This window comes from Eulemur rufifrons, chromosome 20 (assembly GCF_041146395.1).
Source record: "Eulemur rufifrons isolate Redbay chromosome 20, OSU_ERuf_1, whole genome shotgun sequence".
NCBI classification, from domain to species: Eukaryota; Metazoa; Chordata; class Mammalia; order Primates; family Lemuridae; genus Eulemur; species Eulemur rufifrons.
Window position 1 is genome coordinate 3,637,868 of NC_091002.1, and position 17,726 is coordinate 3,655,593.

The following is a 17,726-nucleotide window of genomic DNA, read 5'->3' on the forward strand; positions in this document are numbered from 1 at the left end:
AGTTACTAGTTTGGTGGTTGGAAGAATGGTGATTTTTCTATTAATTGATAACTCAGTTATCCTCCCTACGTTTAGTAGTTGACATTCTATTGCAGTGCCTTCATCTTTTTAAAATCAGTAGCCTGGTCATGTAGGCAACACTACAGTGTGCCAAATTCGGCACCAGCCCTTTCATATAGAAAGATTGCCTTCTTGAGCCTTTAAGTCAAACCTTGAAGGTAAGTATTATTTTCCTTGTTTTTACTCACATGAAAATGTAAATCCAGAATGGCTAGGGCATCTGCTTGGGGGCATATGGTTAGTGATGAGTCAGGATTTAAACCCATGTCTGTCAGATCCATATTTTATACCAGAGGATTTTGTTTTTTATATGTAACAAATAATTGTTAAATGAATACCAAAAACAGTCTACTGTAAAGACAAACTTTAGAAGCTATGTGGAATTGGTTTACTATTCTTTATATATTTATTTTTTTTTTCTGAGACAGCGTCTCACTCTGTTGCCCGGACTAGAGTGCTGTGGTGTCAGCCTAGCTCACGGCAACCTCAAACTCCTGGGCTCAAGCGATCCTCCTGCCTCAGCTTCCCAAATAGCTGGGACTACAGGCATGTGCCACCATGCCTGGTTAATTTTTTTCTATATATATTTTTAGCTGTCCATATAATTTCTTTCTATTTTTAGTATGGGTCTCGCTCTTGTTCAGGCTGGTCTCAAACTCCTGAGCTCAAACAATCCGCCCGCCTCGGCCTCCCAGAGTGCTAGGATTACAGGCATGAGCCACCGTGCCCGGCCTGGTTTACTATTCTTTAATGTACTTACAGTGTTTAGAGGTAGGGAAATGTTCATTTGTCTTCACCATTGACAGTCAACTTAGGAGTTAGGTTCCTATAATGTGAAAGTGAATGACATGGCCACGTGCTTTACCAGGTAACTTAATGCATTAAGCCTGAATCTTGTAAATCTTACAATAAGTTTGTGTTACATTAGCTTAAAACATTTTACAGTCTTACCCAAAAATGGCTAAACAGGAAACTGTAGTAAAATTATAATTTAAAGGCAAGAGTTAACTTTCCTGTCTCGAGGTTGTAGTAGACAGATCATAGCAGCAGGTTTCTCCCCATGATCTGTCACAGGTAGGAAGGGACACTTTAGGAAGATGAGGCTGTCTTTCACTGTCGTTCTTACGACCCCAAATATTCTAGTTTTCCTTTATAGCTAATTGAAATGACCATTTAAGAGCATATTAGAATTTTTGTTATGGCCTTATATGTTACTGTTCTCAGTATAATGCATTCTTTATTACTCTTATCTGGAGTCTGTGATTATAGCAGAAAACCCAGTTCAGTCTGGCTTAAACAGAAGTAATAGTGAAAACAAACACATAGACGTCGTGTGCTGTGTGCTGGCCACTATTGCAAGCACTCATTTTTCATTCTTAATAACTCATTTAATCCTCACAATGATCCTATTGTTATCTGTATTTTATAGGTGGAGATACTTAGGTACGGTGCATAAGTAACTTGCCTAAGGTCACACAGCTTGTAAATTTTGGAGCATTTACTGGTTTAAGAAAACTTGAAATGCTCAGGTTAGGGCTGACCTCAGTGGCAGCTTGATCCAGGGCCTTCGGTAGAATCAGTACCCCAGCTTTAAGCTTGCCTTCTCTGTTGTCTTTATTCTCAAGCTTCACCCCGCCCCTCCCCTCCCCACGGTAAGCTCAGACTCACACCCTTGTTTGTGTATGTCCTGCAGAAAGAGCAGGCTTCTCGTCCTGATGGGTCCGCTTGGTTATGGGCCTGTCCCTGATCTGACTGCTGTGATGAGGAGACTTGTGTGGCTGGGCTACCAGCACTTGGAACCACAGGGACTAGGAATTGGAGAGCGTGGGTCTGGTGTCCCCCAAAGGAAATCTGGAAATAATTAGGGTGCTGAACCATTCAAAAAAGTCCTCACTAAGTAGCTTTGTACAAAGTAGCACTTTTCTTTTTATAATCTATTACCGCTACTAAAATTGTAGAAAATGTTCTCTGGTTATACTGCATTCTAAGGTTTGGTCTCCCGATACGTTAAACTGTTTACTAGCGTAACTCATTCTCTTTACGATTTTGTTTTTCACTTCCTCTAGGAATTTTATCTTTGCAGACTTGCTCCAAAATTGTTCTTTCATGATAGCCCCTCAGTCTGTGTGATAGCTTTAGGTGTTCTTGGACGGTTAGATTTTTTTTAGATCATGGAACTCCCAGACTTTATTAACTTTTCCAGATATGGAGCAACCATGGATTCTATCTATACAAGAATAAGGAGTTTTTCCTTAAACTTTCTATTGAGGTATAAAGTATATACAGAAAAATGTACAACTTGGTGAATTTTCACAAAAGTTGTATCCATGTAACTACACCCATATGTGAAGATAGAACGGTGCTGGCAGCCCAGAAGCCCCTCGTGCTTCAGATTTCCTCCCGTCTGGAGAGGAGCCCAGCAGAGTAGCCTTGGTTTCCTACCGCTTCCTTTTCCTTCAGTCCTGACACCTGGATCTCTAGTTTTTTCTGTCCAGCGGTGAGAGAGACTGCTCTGAGCTCCACTCCTGACTCTTTAAAGGGCCACCTGTTTCCCAGCCTCTTGCCCGGGGCCTACGTTGACAATTTTCCCCGAGGAAGAAGTCCCAGCAGATAGATGTCCGTGGGCTGTGCCCACAGCTGCCCCTCTGGGTGCTGGGCTTAAGGCTGGGCACCTCTGCAGGTCTCTGATACCCTAGAGCAGGTGGTGTAGGTTTGGTCTGAGTTTGTCTTGTATCTGGCTTTTCTAGTTAATCTGGATAGGAGAATTAGTCTGCTCAGTTACTTTCTAAAAGAGGGTGTTTGTTATTTATTATTATGTATTATTTAATATTTATTTAATGGCATACTTTGGTTTTTATTTTGTTTGCCTTATCCTCAGTTTTTCCCTGACCTACCATATTTAAAATAGAAGCCTCCCATTCTTAGTCCTCTTACCTACTTTATTTTTCTTCATAACTCTTGTTACTATTTGAAATTATATGATTATTTGTGATACATAAATTATTTTTTATTTGTTTGTCTCCCACACTGGAATATACAACTCATGAAGTTAGGGACTTTTTTTTTCTGCCATGTTTTCTGTTACCTTCCCAGGCCTTAAAACAGTTCCTCGAATATATAAGATGCTCAGATATTTGTTAAACAAATGCATAGATGCATGCTTCTTTCTCAGGCACATGACTTGTGTGCCAGGGAAGCTTGCTAGGGGTGGGTGCAAATGCAGACCTCATAGCTGCACATTGGGGCCTGCCCTTCAAGGATGTTACTGTGGTTTCTTTTAAATCCCCTAATTGAATTTTATCTACTAGCTCAAAGTTCATCATTCTAGAAATGTAGCTGGTTTATTGCATTATCTATATATGCCCACAAGTTATAAGAATAATCCCAGTACTGATTGCTAAGTCGGACAGATCACTTCTGTATTCACAAAGCTCACTTACTCTTTCAGCCCATTTGTAACATACTCCTATGGTATATCTTGTTACTTTACCATTTCACTGCTTGGAAAAGCTAGCATCTGCAGTGTTTCTCTTTGCAGTTTATTATAATCTTTAACAATAGGAACTACAAAAATCTGACTCATCCTGGGTTCTCATGTGTTACTGTATATACTGTATTTCAGCAAGTCTTCATTCAACAGACATTAATTAAATACCATTTATATCAGCAGTCTGGTCTTCAATCTTTTTGGCACCAGGGACCAGTTTCATGGAACATAATGTTTCCACAGCCCAGGATGGGGGATGGAGTGGTGATTGGAGCTCAGGCAGTGATGCAAGCTGTAAATACAGATGAAGCTTCCCAACTCTGCTCACCCCACTTCTCACCTCCTGCTGTGCGCTCCCCCATTGGGGGTGGGTGGATCTCTGTGGGAGGTAGGGGGGAGGTAGGGGGTTGGAAACTGCAGGTTTATATGACAGGCATTGTTACTTGCGTTCATCCAACACTTCCTTCTTATTTGGTTAAATGTACCTGGTTAACTTAATGTTTTTCTTTGTTTTTTTTTTTGAGACAGAGTCTCGCTTTGGTGCCCAGGCTAGAGTGAGTGCTGTGGCATCAGCCTTGCTCACAGCAACCTCAAACTCCTGGGCTTAAGCGATCCTACTGCCTCAGCCTCCCAGGTAGCTGGGACTATAGGCATGTGCCACCATGCCCGGCTAATTTTTTCTATATATATTTTAGTTGGCCAGATAATTTCTTTCTATTTTTAGTAGAGACGGGGTCTCGCTGTTGGTCAGGCTCGGTTAATGTTTTTCAAATCAGCATTTCAGAGGTTCAGGAAGGAAGCCAGGAGTGTCTTCCTAGAACCATTCCTAGACCAGAAAACCTTCCTAAGGATTTGTCTTTGCTATCGATGGAAGAATGTGTACATGCTGGTATTCATGTTGACTCCCACAGTGATGGGAACTATTCTGGGAATTGGGTGTGGAATAGAGTGTACATCATTGAATAATTCATGAAGAATTAAGCTGGAGGTATTAGAAGGGTTATAGGATGAAAAAATTCTTACCACTGATCCAGACCAATTTCCCTTAACAGCATCTTGACCTTTATCTCAAGTGACTGTCAGACTCACAGCCTCCTATTCTCTCTCCATCTTTGGAGATCCGCCCCCCCCCCCCCCCTTACTGCATGTCAGTACCACGTAGTTAAGAACATGGACCATGGCGTCTCAAGACCTGGGTCCTAACCCCACCTTCTTTACTTTCTAACCTGGACAACTGACTTGGACTAGTTAACACCTCTGTGCCTGTCTCTCCATTTCTACATTGTTTACTGTTCTTTATGTGCATATCTGATGGTGTTGAGAATTAAAGAATATTCATTTATTGACCGTATGTTTATTGAGTTGCAATAGGTCTGAGGTGTCATTCTAGGTACTGATGATACAGTTAGAGCAATGCCGGACACAAGGTAGGTGCTTAGTAAATACTGACAAATACTAGTGTTATTATTGCCATTCATTCAGTCCTTTCCATCTCTCCACCAAATAGCTATTTCCCCTCCTCTTCTAGTAGGTGGGCTATGTGTTTATTAGAGGTAGAGATAAGCTGATGTTATATTTCTAGCATTTTCCACAACAATCTCAATTTGAAATATTTGGTCTTGCCGTGTATCCTAATTATGAGTTCAACAAACATGGTCATGTAACATTTCTGGATGTAATTATTACTTGTGACATAGCTGGGTCTCTTGAAAAGGTATTTTTTTAGACCGAGGACTAACAGATTCCAGTGGCAGTTAACCATTACTTCTTTGTGATGTGATGACAAAGAAAATACTATTTATTTAAAAAAAAAAAAAAATTTTGGGAAACTAAAGTAAAAATGTTTTGATGGTACATATAGGATAGAATGAACCTGGATTTGTTCCCCAAATATAAATGGGAGGGCTAGGTGATATTCTCTTGAGTTTAAAGAGAAATGTTTAATACAAAAGAAACACTTTTTTGATGATATGAGTGTTGTTGCATATTCTGCTCCAAATCTTAGCTTTAAAAAAAAAAACCCTGCTATTGATACCTGACAGATTCTGTAAGTCAGGAATTTGGAAAAGGTCAATTGGGTGATTCTTCTGCTCTTTGTGGCTTTACCTGAAGTCACATCGTGGTACTCACGTGGCAGGTGGACTGGCCTGGAGGGCCCATGATGGCTTCACTGACATGTCCTCACCTTGGCAGGAAGTGCTGGAGAGCTGGGCTCAGCCGGTATTGTCGCCCAAAGCCTCTGTGTGTGGGTAGTGGGGTAGCCAGGCTTACATGGTTGGCTGGTTCCCTCAAACAAGCAGCCCAAGAGAACCAAGTGGATGCTCAAGGCCTTTTACGACCCAGCCTTGGAAAGTCACAAAGTGTCACTTCCGTGGTACTCAGTCCTACAGACTGGAGCCTGTAGAGATTCAAGAGGAGGCAACATAATTCTTTCCTTTGATGGAAGAACCACCACTCTACCCAAGCGCTTGGTTTTGACATTTTAGACCAGAGACAAAGAAGCAGATACAGTTTTCCAAAGAGAAAAAAATAGGCCTTACATAAGAAATCAGGACTTCTAACTTCCAGTGTTGCTTTTGAGAGTATAATGGAGCAATATCTTTTAGATTCTGAGGAAAATTATCTCTAATCTGAAAGATCTTACCCATACTATTAAGTATAAGGGTAACAGATGGATTTTGATAGGTAAGGCTTCTGAGGTTACTGGGAGTATTCTAGGTCTGACTGTAACCTGATAGATATATTATTAATCTTAAAACTGTACGTTAACATTGCACATACTGTGTGGGATAAATTCCACATTTAAAAGAAATCTAGTTACATATGTGCCAGCTGTTAATAATTACCTCTGGAGATTGCCATTGGGTGGAACTGACTTTTTTTTTCTTTTTTTACTTTATAAAGCTACTTTTAAACTTCCCCATATTTACATTTTTTATAATTAATATTTTATAAGGATATTAACCAGTAAATCTGTATGTTAAAAATTATTTTAGTCCGTTTCAAAATTATTATAAGGGTTGCTTGTAGCTAAAGCATGGTTTTATTAATAGTTGGGTTTTTCTTTTTTTTAAGAGACGGGATCTTGCTATGTTGCCCTAGGCTGGATTCAGACTGCCTCAGCCTCCTGAGCAGCTGGGATTACAGGCATGTGCCACTATGCCTGCTGGTAGCTACAGCATTTTTTTTTTTTTTGACAGTTTATGAATTGGTACATTTCAAATAAACAAAGCTAAGAAATCCTCCCCCCCCCACCCCAAAAGCTCCTAGCAATTACCTTGGATTAGCTTTGGTTCTTATATAATTAAATTTAAAACTATTACCCATCAGGTTTAGACTTATTTTGAGTGAGCATTTATGTTAGGCAGAAGAAAATGTATAGAACTTTACACAGAAGGAATATGAAAATAAACACAGAGTAAGACTTAGTGCTAATGATGGGTACACAAATTTGTATTTACTTCCTAAGATACCATTTAAAAATTTTTTTTGTGTAAGATGTTTTCATGGAATAAAATGTTTCAAATATGAATATTAAGTTTTCAAAAATTAACATTTCTGCTTTTATTATCCTCAAATGTGAATGCCGGGCTGAGCTCTGTGGCTTGCACCTGTAGTCTTAGCACTTTGGGAGGCTGAGGTGGGAGGATCCCTTGAGGCCAGGAGTTTGAGACCAGCCTCGGCAACATAGCAAAACCCCATCTCTACAAAAAATTTAAAAATTAGCTGAGTGTGGTGGTATACACCTGTAGTTCCAGCTACTCAGGAAGTTGAGACAGGAGGATGGCTTGAGCCTAGGAGTTCAAGTTTGTAGTGAGCTGTGATTGTGCCACTGCACTCCAGCCTGGTGACAGAGTGAGATCCTGTCTCCAAAGGAAAAAAAAAAAAAAAAACAGTGGATGCCTACTACATGCTTCACAGTGTCAGGCACCAGAAATGCAGAGAATCCTAAGGATGGTCCCTGAGTGACAACTGCCAGTTTAGGCATCTGTAAAATACTGTGGCTGTGCAGAGGATGGGGGATGATCACAGTAGAAATGACAGAGGAGATAAGAGTTAAACCATCTTGAAGGAAGAAAAAAGGAATAGTGTGTATAAGGTCACAAACAGGAGGAGCCCGATGTGGGGCCAGAAAAGAGTATGGTGAGCCAGTAGGCAGAGATCAGAATGGGAGGGTCCCCTAGCATGGCACATATAAGAGCTGTGATGACCTGATGTGCTATGCTAGGAGACTTTATGTCCTGTCTGGTTAGCCAGCAGTACGAAATGGCATGGCGGTGAGTAAGTGGGTGTGGGCCATTGAAAGCAGGGAGGTCATCACCATGGGCCAAAGACCTAATGGGAAAAAAAGAGATATGGTTAACCTGAGATTATGCTTGCTTGATTTTTAGAGGCAAATAATGGTTCTTTAGAGCCATGAGAAGTCTGTGGATTCATCATTGAGTCCTTCCCTGAGATTCTGGCTGTATCTGTCATTCACAAGCAACTAAAAGTTTGGCCTAAATTGGTTTGGGATGGTGGGAAGGCTCATACAACTAAAAGTCCAGAAGTAGGTCTGGCCCTAACTTGGTCTGAATCAGAGCTTCATTGTCATTCAGGCGTCTGCTCTGCTCCTCTGTCTGCCTCCATCTGTCAGCTTGCTTTTGCAGCCAGCTCCTTGTAGGGTAGCGGGCAGTGACAGCACATTTCTTGTATCATATTTTCACATGCTGTCCTGAGGAAGTGTTCCTGCTTTCCCAGCAGAAACCATGAAGTGCTCATTTCTGATTGGTCACATGCCTCTTTGTGGGCCAATCCTTGTGGCCAAAGGGGTGAGACATGACAATTTGTTTTAAGCCAATTAGGGCCTGAAGATGGGGGTGGCATTAGTCCCTTTTAGACGCATCATGGCTTTGGTTATTCAGGACACTGACCAGGAAGGTGTGGGAGGCAGGGGTGATGCTCAGCAGCTAGCAGCAGACTTTGGAGCACCCAGCTGTGTGTTTCAGAATGTGTTTTTTTTCTCCTTCCGGTTCTCAGTCTCCTTTTGGATAGAAAGCACTGGAAAGTCAATTAAAACTCCAGCTTAGCTTACCTCACAGCACTAATATTAATAGGAAAGTGCCTGGTAATAAATAGATGCCCATTCTGAGAACTTCTTTAGCTATATCTGCTCTTGGTACTTGATAATTGTATTCTGTCTTCCAGATTAGGACTTTGAAAAATCATCCTTGATTTTACTCAGCTTTTTAAGTAACTATTTGGCACATGTCTAATATTTTATGTTTATGTATAAATTGAAAGTCTTAAATATAAGTGAAAAAAGCAGAATGTGAACAAGTGTGTCTAATGTGCCATTGTTTGTGTAGCTTTTGCTATAGATTTGATGTTTCATAATGAATGCAACCTAAAATTACATGGCAAAATAGCACTCATATGCAAAATTTATGATGTAGTAAAATCACTCTATTAAATAACATTGTTTGAATCATAAATAATATCAAGCTGCTTTATACATTTCTCACTCTGTCAAAAGTTAAAACAAAAGCCAAGTGCGATGGCTTGCACCTATAATCCCAGCTTCTGGGGAGGCTGAGGCAGGAGGATCACTTGAGCTCATGAGTTGAAGACCAGCCTGGGTGATGTAGTGAAACTCCCGTTTCAAAAAACAGAAATTAAAACAAGAAACAAAATCTCCATCCCCACACAGATTTATAGTGGACATGTTGTCCAAGCTTAGACTGCAGTTTCAACAGCATTTTTCACACCCTGATGCAGTGCAAAGGAAATTTGTTTGTCTCAAAGTCTATTTGGTTGAGGAGTTTTCACCTAACTTTCACTTGGAAGAGATGAATCTGCAACGTACTGACATGCTAAAAGGAAATATCAATAGAAGAATTTAACAGGATTCTATAAATACCTACTAAGCAATTAATATGTTCACTTAAACTCATGCTTGTGGATTATTATCAGCATTTGGCAGTTTCTATTTGTGTGAAGTCATTCTCAAAGGTGAAATATGTTATAAATAAATATTAACAGGGCAATTAGGTAAGAAAAAGACATTCAAATTGGAAAGGAAGTAAGACTACGTCTAGTCATGTATGACATGCTCTTGTACCAAATATAGAAAATCCTAAGGAATGAAATGAAGAAAACAATTCCATTTACAGTGCATCAAAAAGAATAAAATACTTAGGAATAAATTTAACCAGAGAAGTTCAAGCCTTGTGCACTAAAAACCGTGCACATTGAAAGAAAATAAAGATGACCTAAATAAATGGAAAAACATCCTATGTTTGTGATCAGAAAAGTTAATATTATGAAGATGGCATGACTCCCCAAACTGTTCTGCAGATTCAACACAATCCCTATCAGAATCCCAGCAGGTTTTACTGCAGAAATTGAGAAGTTCATCCTAAAATGCAAGGGGCCATTTTATTACTTGATATGTGTGGCAGGGGAATGTGTGTTCAAGTAGGTGGAGCACAGTAGTGGCTGAGACTTGCTGTTCATTTAACCTGGTATGATCTTGTTGTAGGAGAATGACATCTTCCTGGGCTGGGAAAAAGGAGCTTATAAGAAATGGGGAAAGAGTAAGAAAAAGTGTTCAGATTTAACTCTAGAAGAAATGAAAAAACAGGCTGCTGTCCAGTGTCTTCGATCTGCTTCTGACGAAGTAAGTTTGCATTTTATTTCTAATACTTAAGAAAAGAGGGGGTGCTTTAAATTTACCAATGTAACAACTTGACCCCAAAAACTTAGGAAAATAAACTGCTCATTATCTTACCACTGTTACATGAACATTATTACTTTTCCTTTATGTTATTTTTTTCATATATTCAAAGTTTTATAAAGTATATTCTTTTATATATGCTACTTTAATTAGAGTTTACACAAAATTTTATATCCTGTTTTTGATTTAACATGTTTCATCCTGTTTTTACATTGTCTTTACTCTTTTTAGTGTCTAATTTGCATTTCATCAAATAATATTTCAACAGCAGTATAATCTTTATTGCTGGATATCTATCTTGCTCTTGTTTTTTTTATTATGCTATCTAAAATATGTGTGGTTTTTCTACATTATTTTTTTTAGATATATTCCTAGAAATGGGGTATGAGTTCACACACTTTAAAAGTACTATATTTGCCTATGATTCATAATTTCTTTTTGTTTTTTAGAAAATATTATTATTTTATTCATCTTTTAGCACTTTGTGTATATTTCTCATGTCTTTCAGCATTCTGAAATAACAAAATAATTTTAGAATATTATCATCTATTTAAATTAATATTATGAATTCTTATGTAATCTCTGAGATCATAACTACTTAAAAATTGTTTTGCTTTGACCATGCTGTTAGAAACAGTGTGGTTTAAGTACTTTTATGATGCAAGGTCAAATTGAGAAGATTTTGACTTCCAGAAACTTTTTTCCTAACCTACGTTGTTCAAAGGTATGATGTTGGGATAGCCAGCTTTGCCACATTTGATAAACTGGAAGTTTATTCTGTCTGGCTACCACCTACTGCACATGCCTTTTAGCACTTACTTGTTTAGTGTTTCCCACTGTGGATTTTCATCCAACTCAGAATTGTCTGTGACAGCCTGGCTTTCCTGGCCATGTACTCAGGGTACCTTGTGTATACCTCAAATATTATGGCCTTCACATCCTAAATTACGATTGTTCTCCTGTGCTCATTGGGGCAAGGTTTGGGAGTTACCTGTCTTTTTTTTTTTTTGAGACAAGAGTCTTGTTCTGTCATCCGGGCTCGAGTGCAGTGTCATCATAGCTCACTGCAACCTCAAACTCCTGGGCTCTACTCCTGGGCTCAGGTGATTCTTCTGCCTCAGCCTCCCCAGTAGCTTGGACCACAGACATGCACCACTACTACACCTGACAAATTTTTCTATCTTTAGTAGAGACAGGGTCTCGCTCTGGTTCAGGCTGGTCTCGAACTCTTGAGCTCAAGTGATCTTCCTGCCTTGGCCTCCCAGAGTGGTAGGGTTATGGGTATGAGGCGCAGTGCCCGGCGTGTCTTTTTTATTTCCTACTGACTGGTAGAGTGAGTGCTTATCACATAGAAGGTGCTGAATTTCTCTTGAAATGAATCTAATATTCATTTGTTTAAAAAGCCTACCCTTTTCATCCAATCCTTTTTCCTACTCCCAACTGTTTTCCTTTCCCCCGCCCCTTTGATTTTTTTTTTAACTTCTGAATTTGTTGAGGCTGCTGTCTCATACACTATGGGCTAGGAATTTGGAAGTTACTGCTTATACCTTTAGTCAGGTACCATTTCATGACTACAAGAAGGAACGTAATTAGTCGATTTTAGAAAAAATATAAATATGTATAAAGGATATAGGGCTATCTTACTGAAATGAGGTGCTGGAAGTGTAACAGCCTTAGGAGGTACCTGACCTGGGAACTATAGGAGGGGCAGACAAACTCACTTTCTGTAATGACTCGCAGTCTCTCATTTGCCTCTCTCTCTGTCTGGGTCATTGCCTCTCTTTCTGAACTCTGGCTTTCTGTGCTTCAGTACACGTGATGAAGAGTGGCGATTCCAGCCCAGCATGACCCCTGAACTCTACAGTCCGGCACCATCTAGAGAGAGAATCTGATTGGCTGGGCTTGAGCCAGGTGTCCACCCTTGATTTGACAAGCCATGGCATACAGGAAGGGCTGCCTGGAGGTCCACCCCTTTGGCAAGGACTGCAAGTGATGAGAGGTCTGCAGAGAAAACTGTGGTTAGACAGTAACCCAAATGGTGTTTTCTTCATGACACTGAGGGAGTAGATTGATAAAGTAATTTGGAGCTTTTAAAGGAATTCAGATGCAGATAGTTTTTTTGGTGAGAGGTTAGTTCAGGTAAATTCTTTAAGCAAAATCCAGAGAAACTGCTGAGTCATGGTTGGGAGGAAAATATGAGTAGGGCAGTTTCAATCTGAGAAAGGGTCTTATTTCTTCTTTGGACCAAAGTTGCTGAGAAATGACTCTAATCTTCAACTCACAGTGAAGCTGAGTAAACAACAAGAGCAGCTAAAATCAACTGAAAGAATGAAGAGAATAAAAACCTTATAAGGGTAATGCAAGACCCTACTCATGTAGCTTGTTTAATTTGTGTATAGTTCGTGCTAGGTGAGTATGTGGTGTTCTCAAAAGAACTTGCTATTGGGTGGCAACAGTACAAGGGAAGGATAGTGGTTTGCAAAGATCTTTGATTCTTTAGGTTATTGCTTTGCAAAATGCTTTTTTTTTTTTGCCTAGCTGTCATAGGTGGGATTTTTATTTTTGACTCCAATAAACCATACTTGTCCTATCTTGTTTTTCTCATTTTATAAAAAAATTGTTGCATTGCTTTTTCCTAATGATTTTTTAAATCTCATCAAATTTAAATTGATTGAGGAAATGAATGTGCCAGCCATGTACCACGTGCTCAGTGATTACTTATGGAATGAATGAAGAGAAAGTCCTCAAGTCCCAGTTTTTTGCTCCAGAGCCACATGCTGTTGTGTGTGCATCAGTCTACAGATCTTGAAACCAGCTCTGCTGACTCTTGGGAAGCCAGTGGAAAGAACTTAAACAGAACCCTCTCTAATTATTGCCTGAAGTGATAGAATCAGTGTGGTGCTTTATGAATTGTAGGTTATCTGTGTCCCTTGGTTTTCTTTTTAGAATCTATCTGTTGGCTTTAGTGGAAGGAAAGGAGCAAGGAGGACCTACATAGGAAATTATAATGCAAAATTTTATTTTATGTTTTGGCCACAACAAATGTTTGCTTATAAGTATGTTCATTTCCTGGATACCGAGGATGGTAACGTTAGTGGTACTGTGCTATATGCTTTCCCACCGAGTTTAAATGTCCTCTTACAGCTCTTCTCAGTAAACTCCTTAGATAGTCACTACCAGCTAATCACAGGAAACCCCACTAACAATTCAGGTTTATAATCTAGTAGATTAAAATGTTAATGACAATTACATGACAGTAATATAGACAGTTATATTAGTTATAGGTGTAGGTAGGAAATAGTGGGGATGGTATGTGTCACATGTGAGATGAGTTCTTTTCTCACGTTTGTGTGTGTGACTATTATAGTTACAATTTGAACGATTTCTGTAAAAAAAAATCCATAGTTACCAGACTATTCCCTGTTTCATGGTTTAAGGAGAATGGCTTACTTCTGACTCCACTTTTATGTTCTTGGGTATTGTACTATACCTTCACTTTATCCTTGTAATAAGTTGAACCCCACATTACAGCACATATCTTGACCTGCCCAGCTCAAAATTTTATTTGACAGACATTGCCAAAACAGTATGGCAACTCGGCTGTGTGTCAGTAGTTGGTGACTATTTATTTCCCCAGGGAATCGTGGCCTTTGATGGGCTTTGTTGGTTGGTAGGTCCCAGCTGAAACTGCCTTTGCTAATTCCCTTTTCATTTACACATGCAAATAACATACAAGTCTCTAGGGATTCATTTTCTATAATATAGTTGTACTTGCAAATACATATATAAGCATTTAGTTTGGCTGCAGTTAGTAATGGGGTCTGTGGAAGAGGTGCTATGATTAGTAAGCAACTCAAACCCTCCCTCAGATGCATATTCTCTATTAAATGTTAGTGTCCTGAGTGGTGTGTTTCATTTCTGTTATCAGTGGACATGGTATATACCTGATACTGTTAAATAAGTCCAGCCTGCTCTTGCTTTCCCCATCTAAAAAAATAGAAAACAATATCGAACAGTGCCCCAATTATTGTTTTTTTTTTTGCATCCTCAGATTTCCTTGGTTCTTGTGTTCTCCACCCGCAAAGTTAGGGCTTTTTTAATATTGTTTGGTTTTGTTTTGTTTTTACTAAGTAGTTACATTTCTATTTTATTTTTATTGAGCCACTTAAAACTGAATCAAAGCTAGTATTTCATCTTCCACTTTGAGGGTGGTTAGAAACTTAAAAGGCCCTGTTTGGAGAGTAAATAGAATGCAATGACAGCTTTTTTTTAGTTAAGTTAGTTTTAAAAGCGACAGTGCTGCAGCTTACCCTGGATAACTGACTAGATCTATTGTTTAAAGAGCCTTCTAGAGAATTGATGCCCTCAGTATAGTGGAGTATTATCATTTCACTTGCTCATATTCTCACATTCAGCTAAGCTCCCCAGTATAACTCTTTTTGCCAGCAAAGGTACAGAGTACCTCTTAGTATTTTGCATATGTATTATTTATATGCTGTACAGGGTTATACATACAAAAAAATCATGTAATATTTCATGGCAGTTTACTTTCAAGGTTAATTTTGATCATATACAGCTGGCCCTCCTTATCTATGGGTTCCGCATCTGTGGATTGAACCAACCACAGATCAAAAATATTCAGAAAAAATAAGATGGATTGTTGTATACTGAACACATACAGACTTTTTTCTTGTCATTATTCCCTAAACAATACAGTATAACGGCTAGTTACATAGCATATGCGTTGTATTAGCTATTGTGGGTGATCTAGAAATGATTTAAAGTAAACTGGAAGGGCTGGGCGAGGTGGCTCTTATCTGTACTCCCAGCACCTTGGGAGGCTAATGCGGGAGGGTGGCTTGAGCCCAGGAGTTCCAGGCTGCAGTGAACTGTGATCATGCTACTGAACCCCAACCTGGGTGACAGAGCAAGACCCTGTCTCAAAAAAAAAAAAAAAAAAAAACACCGGCCGGGCGCGGTGGCTCACGCCTGTAATCCTAGCACTCTGGGAGGCCGAGGCGGGTGGATCGCTCGAGGTCAGGAGTTCGAGACCAGCCTGAGCAAGAGTGAGACCCCGTCTCTACTAAAAATAGAAAGAAATTATATGGACAACTAAAATATATATATACAAAAAATTAGCCGGGCATGGTGGTGCATGCCTGTAGTCCCAGCTACTCGGGAGGCTGAGGCAGGAGGATCGCTTGAGCCCAGGAGTTTGAGGTTGCTGTGAGCTAGGCTGAAGCCACGGCACTCACTCTCGCCCGGGCAACAGAGTGAGACTCTGTCTCAAAAAAAAAAAAAAAAAAAAAAAAACACCAAAGTAAAATATACAGGAGGATGTGCATAGATTATGTGCAAATACTATGCCATGTTATATAAGGGACTTGAGCATCCACAGATTTTGTTATCCATAGTGGGGGGAGTGGGCATGTCCTGGAACCAATCTAACACAGGGATGACTGTATATTATTCTTGGCATGTAGACTGTTGAACCTAACTTTTTCTAGGTAATAATAAGAGCATGGTCTGGATGCTTTATGTACATTGTACGAAGTGATGCTGTGCTCCCTCTACAGGCCAGACCCCCCTGAGAAGAAACCAGTGGTTACTAACAGCCATCCTTGGCTAAGGAATCCTTGGCCTTATCTCTTTGGGAATATAGATGGATCTAGAGTATTCAAGGAAACTTATAGCCTTTAAAAAGACTTTGGCTTTTCCTCTGAGAAGCTGTGGCGTGCTGGAGGGTTTAGAAAGGAGTAATGCAGGCTGACTTAAATGCTGATCAGATGCTGGTCAGGTCACACTTGCAGCATTGAGACTAGACAGGGTCGGGTGAGCTGGGTAGATGGAGTGGCAGAGGGCAGACACGGAGAACCCAGTTAGGACACTGTTGCGGTGGTCCAGAGGTAAATGATGGTGAGAACTAAATAGATTTTGAAGGCAGGGCTGACAGGATTGGATGTGGACTAGACAAAGAGGGGGAAGAGTCAAGGAAAATAACGAAGGTTTTTAGTCTGAGCAACTGCAAGAACGTACTTTCTGTTTACTAAGGAAAAAGAACCTAAGGAAGGCACATCTTTGTGGGAGGGTGGGTATGAATAAAGATTTAAGTATGAAATGCCTCCTATCAAAGAGCTAAGAGGAGATTTTGAAAAGGCAGTTGAATATGCACGCCTAGGGTGGCAGGGCTGTGGTTGTGGGGGATGAGCATTGGATAATGGAGCATTTTCTTGTTTATCTAGCCCAGATCTTCTGACTTTTTTTTTTTTTTTTTTTTAATTTGAGACAGAGTCTTGCTCTGTCACCTTGGCTAGAATGCAGTGGTATCATCATAGCTCACTGCAACATCAAACTACTGGGCTCAAGGGATCCTCCTGCCTCAGCCTCCTGAGTAGCTGGGACTACAGGTGCGAGCCACCACTCCCTGCTAGTTATTTCCAGTTTTTGTAGAGACAGGGTCTCCCTCTTGCTCAGGCTTGTCTTGAATTCCTGAGCTCAAGTGATCGTCCCACCTCGGCCTCCCAGAGTGCTAGGATTATGGGCATGAGCCACTGCGCTCAGCCTTTCTGACTTTTTTTTTTAGAGAAGGTGGAAAATTGGGATTTTTACAAGAAATTTCCTGATCCTTGAAATGTTGAAAAGTAAGGCTATGAAAAAGGAAATCAAAGAGGGAAGGGCTTGTATAAAAATCTGAGAGTAAGGTGAGCAAAAGGGTATAAAAATAGGCATGTGTGGGGTTAGGGTATAGGGCACGAAAACAGGCTGAGAGCATGAAGAGTGGAAAGGAAGACCTGGGAAGGGCCAGAGGACAGCACCGTGAGTCTGTGTAGTCACTGAGGCTGGAGAGGCCAGGTGCCAGGGGCACAGTTGGAGACCCCTGTGCCCTCTCCTGATGACATTCCTCTCCATCCCTCTCGGAGTCACCACTGTACCCAACTTGGTATTTATTTCCCCACACATAGTTTTGTACATTTACTAAATGTTGTACACAAATACGTAGCATTATTTTGCATGTTCTTAAATTTCATATAAATGATACGATACTCTGTATGTTTTGCAACTTTCTTCTAGTTCACATTTTTTAAAATATATCTGTTTTGATAATGTGATCTTATATTTTCTTTTCACTCCTAAGTAGTTGTCCATTGTGAGACTTATAAAGGTACTTAATCTGTTCTCCTGTATCTGTTCTCCTGGTAATGGACATTTCAGTTCCCCATTTTTGCTGTTAAAGAGTGTAATAAGGAATACTCTTGTACCCTTACCCTTGTGCATATGTATAATACTTCTTCTAGTGTATATACTTAGGCATCAGATTACTGTATTGAAGCCAGTGGGTTGGTTGGTTGGTTGTTTTTAACGTTTTTAGCCTTATAGACTTGAGTATTTGATGAAAGGTGTGGACCTATCCATAAAGTTATACATAAGCTTTTCTTATATGAATTATTTTTATATGCCTGTTGG

The 17,726-nt window shown here is 39.9% G+C and overlaps 1 protein-coding gene across 2 annotated transcripts in view; it reads left to right on the forward strand.

Moving 5' to 3' along the window:
* Window positions 1–17,726, forward strand: part of KIAA0232 (KIAA0232 ortholog) — an 88,050-nt gene that overhangs the window by 40,749 nt on the left and 29,575 nt on the right. For both annotated transcript variants that reach the window (XM_069495795.1, XM_069495796.1), the window contains exon 3: window positions 10,068–10,205. In XM_069495795.1, coding sequence (XP_069351896.1) covers window positions 10,068–10,205 — 138 coding nt within the window. The remainder of the gene's footprint in view (window positions 1–10,067; window positions 10,206–17,726) is intronic.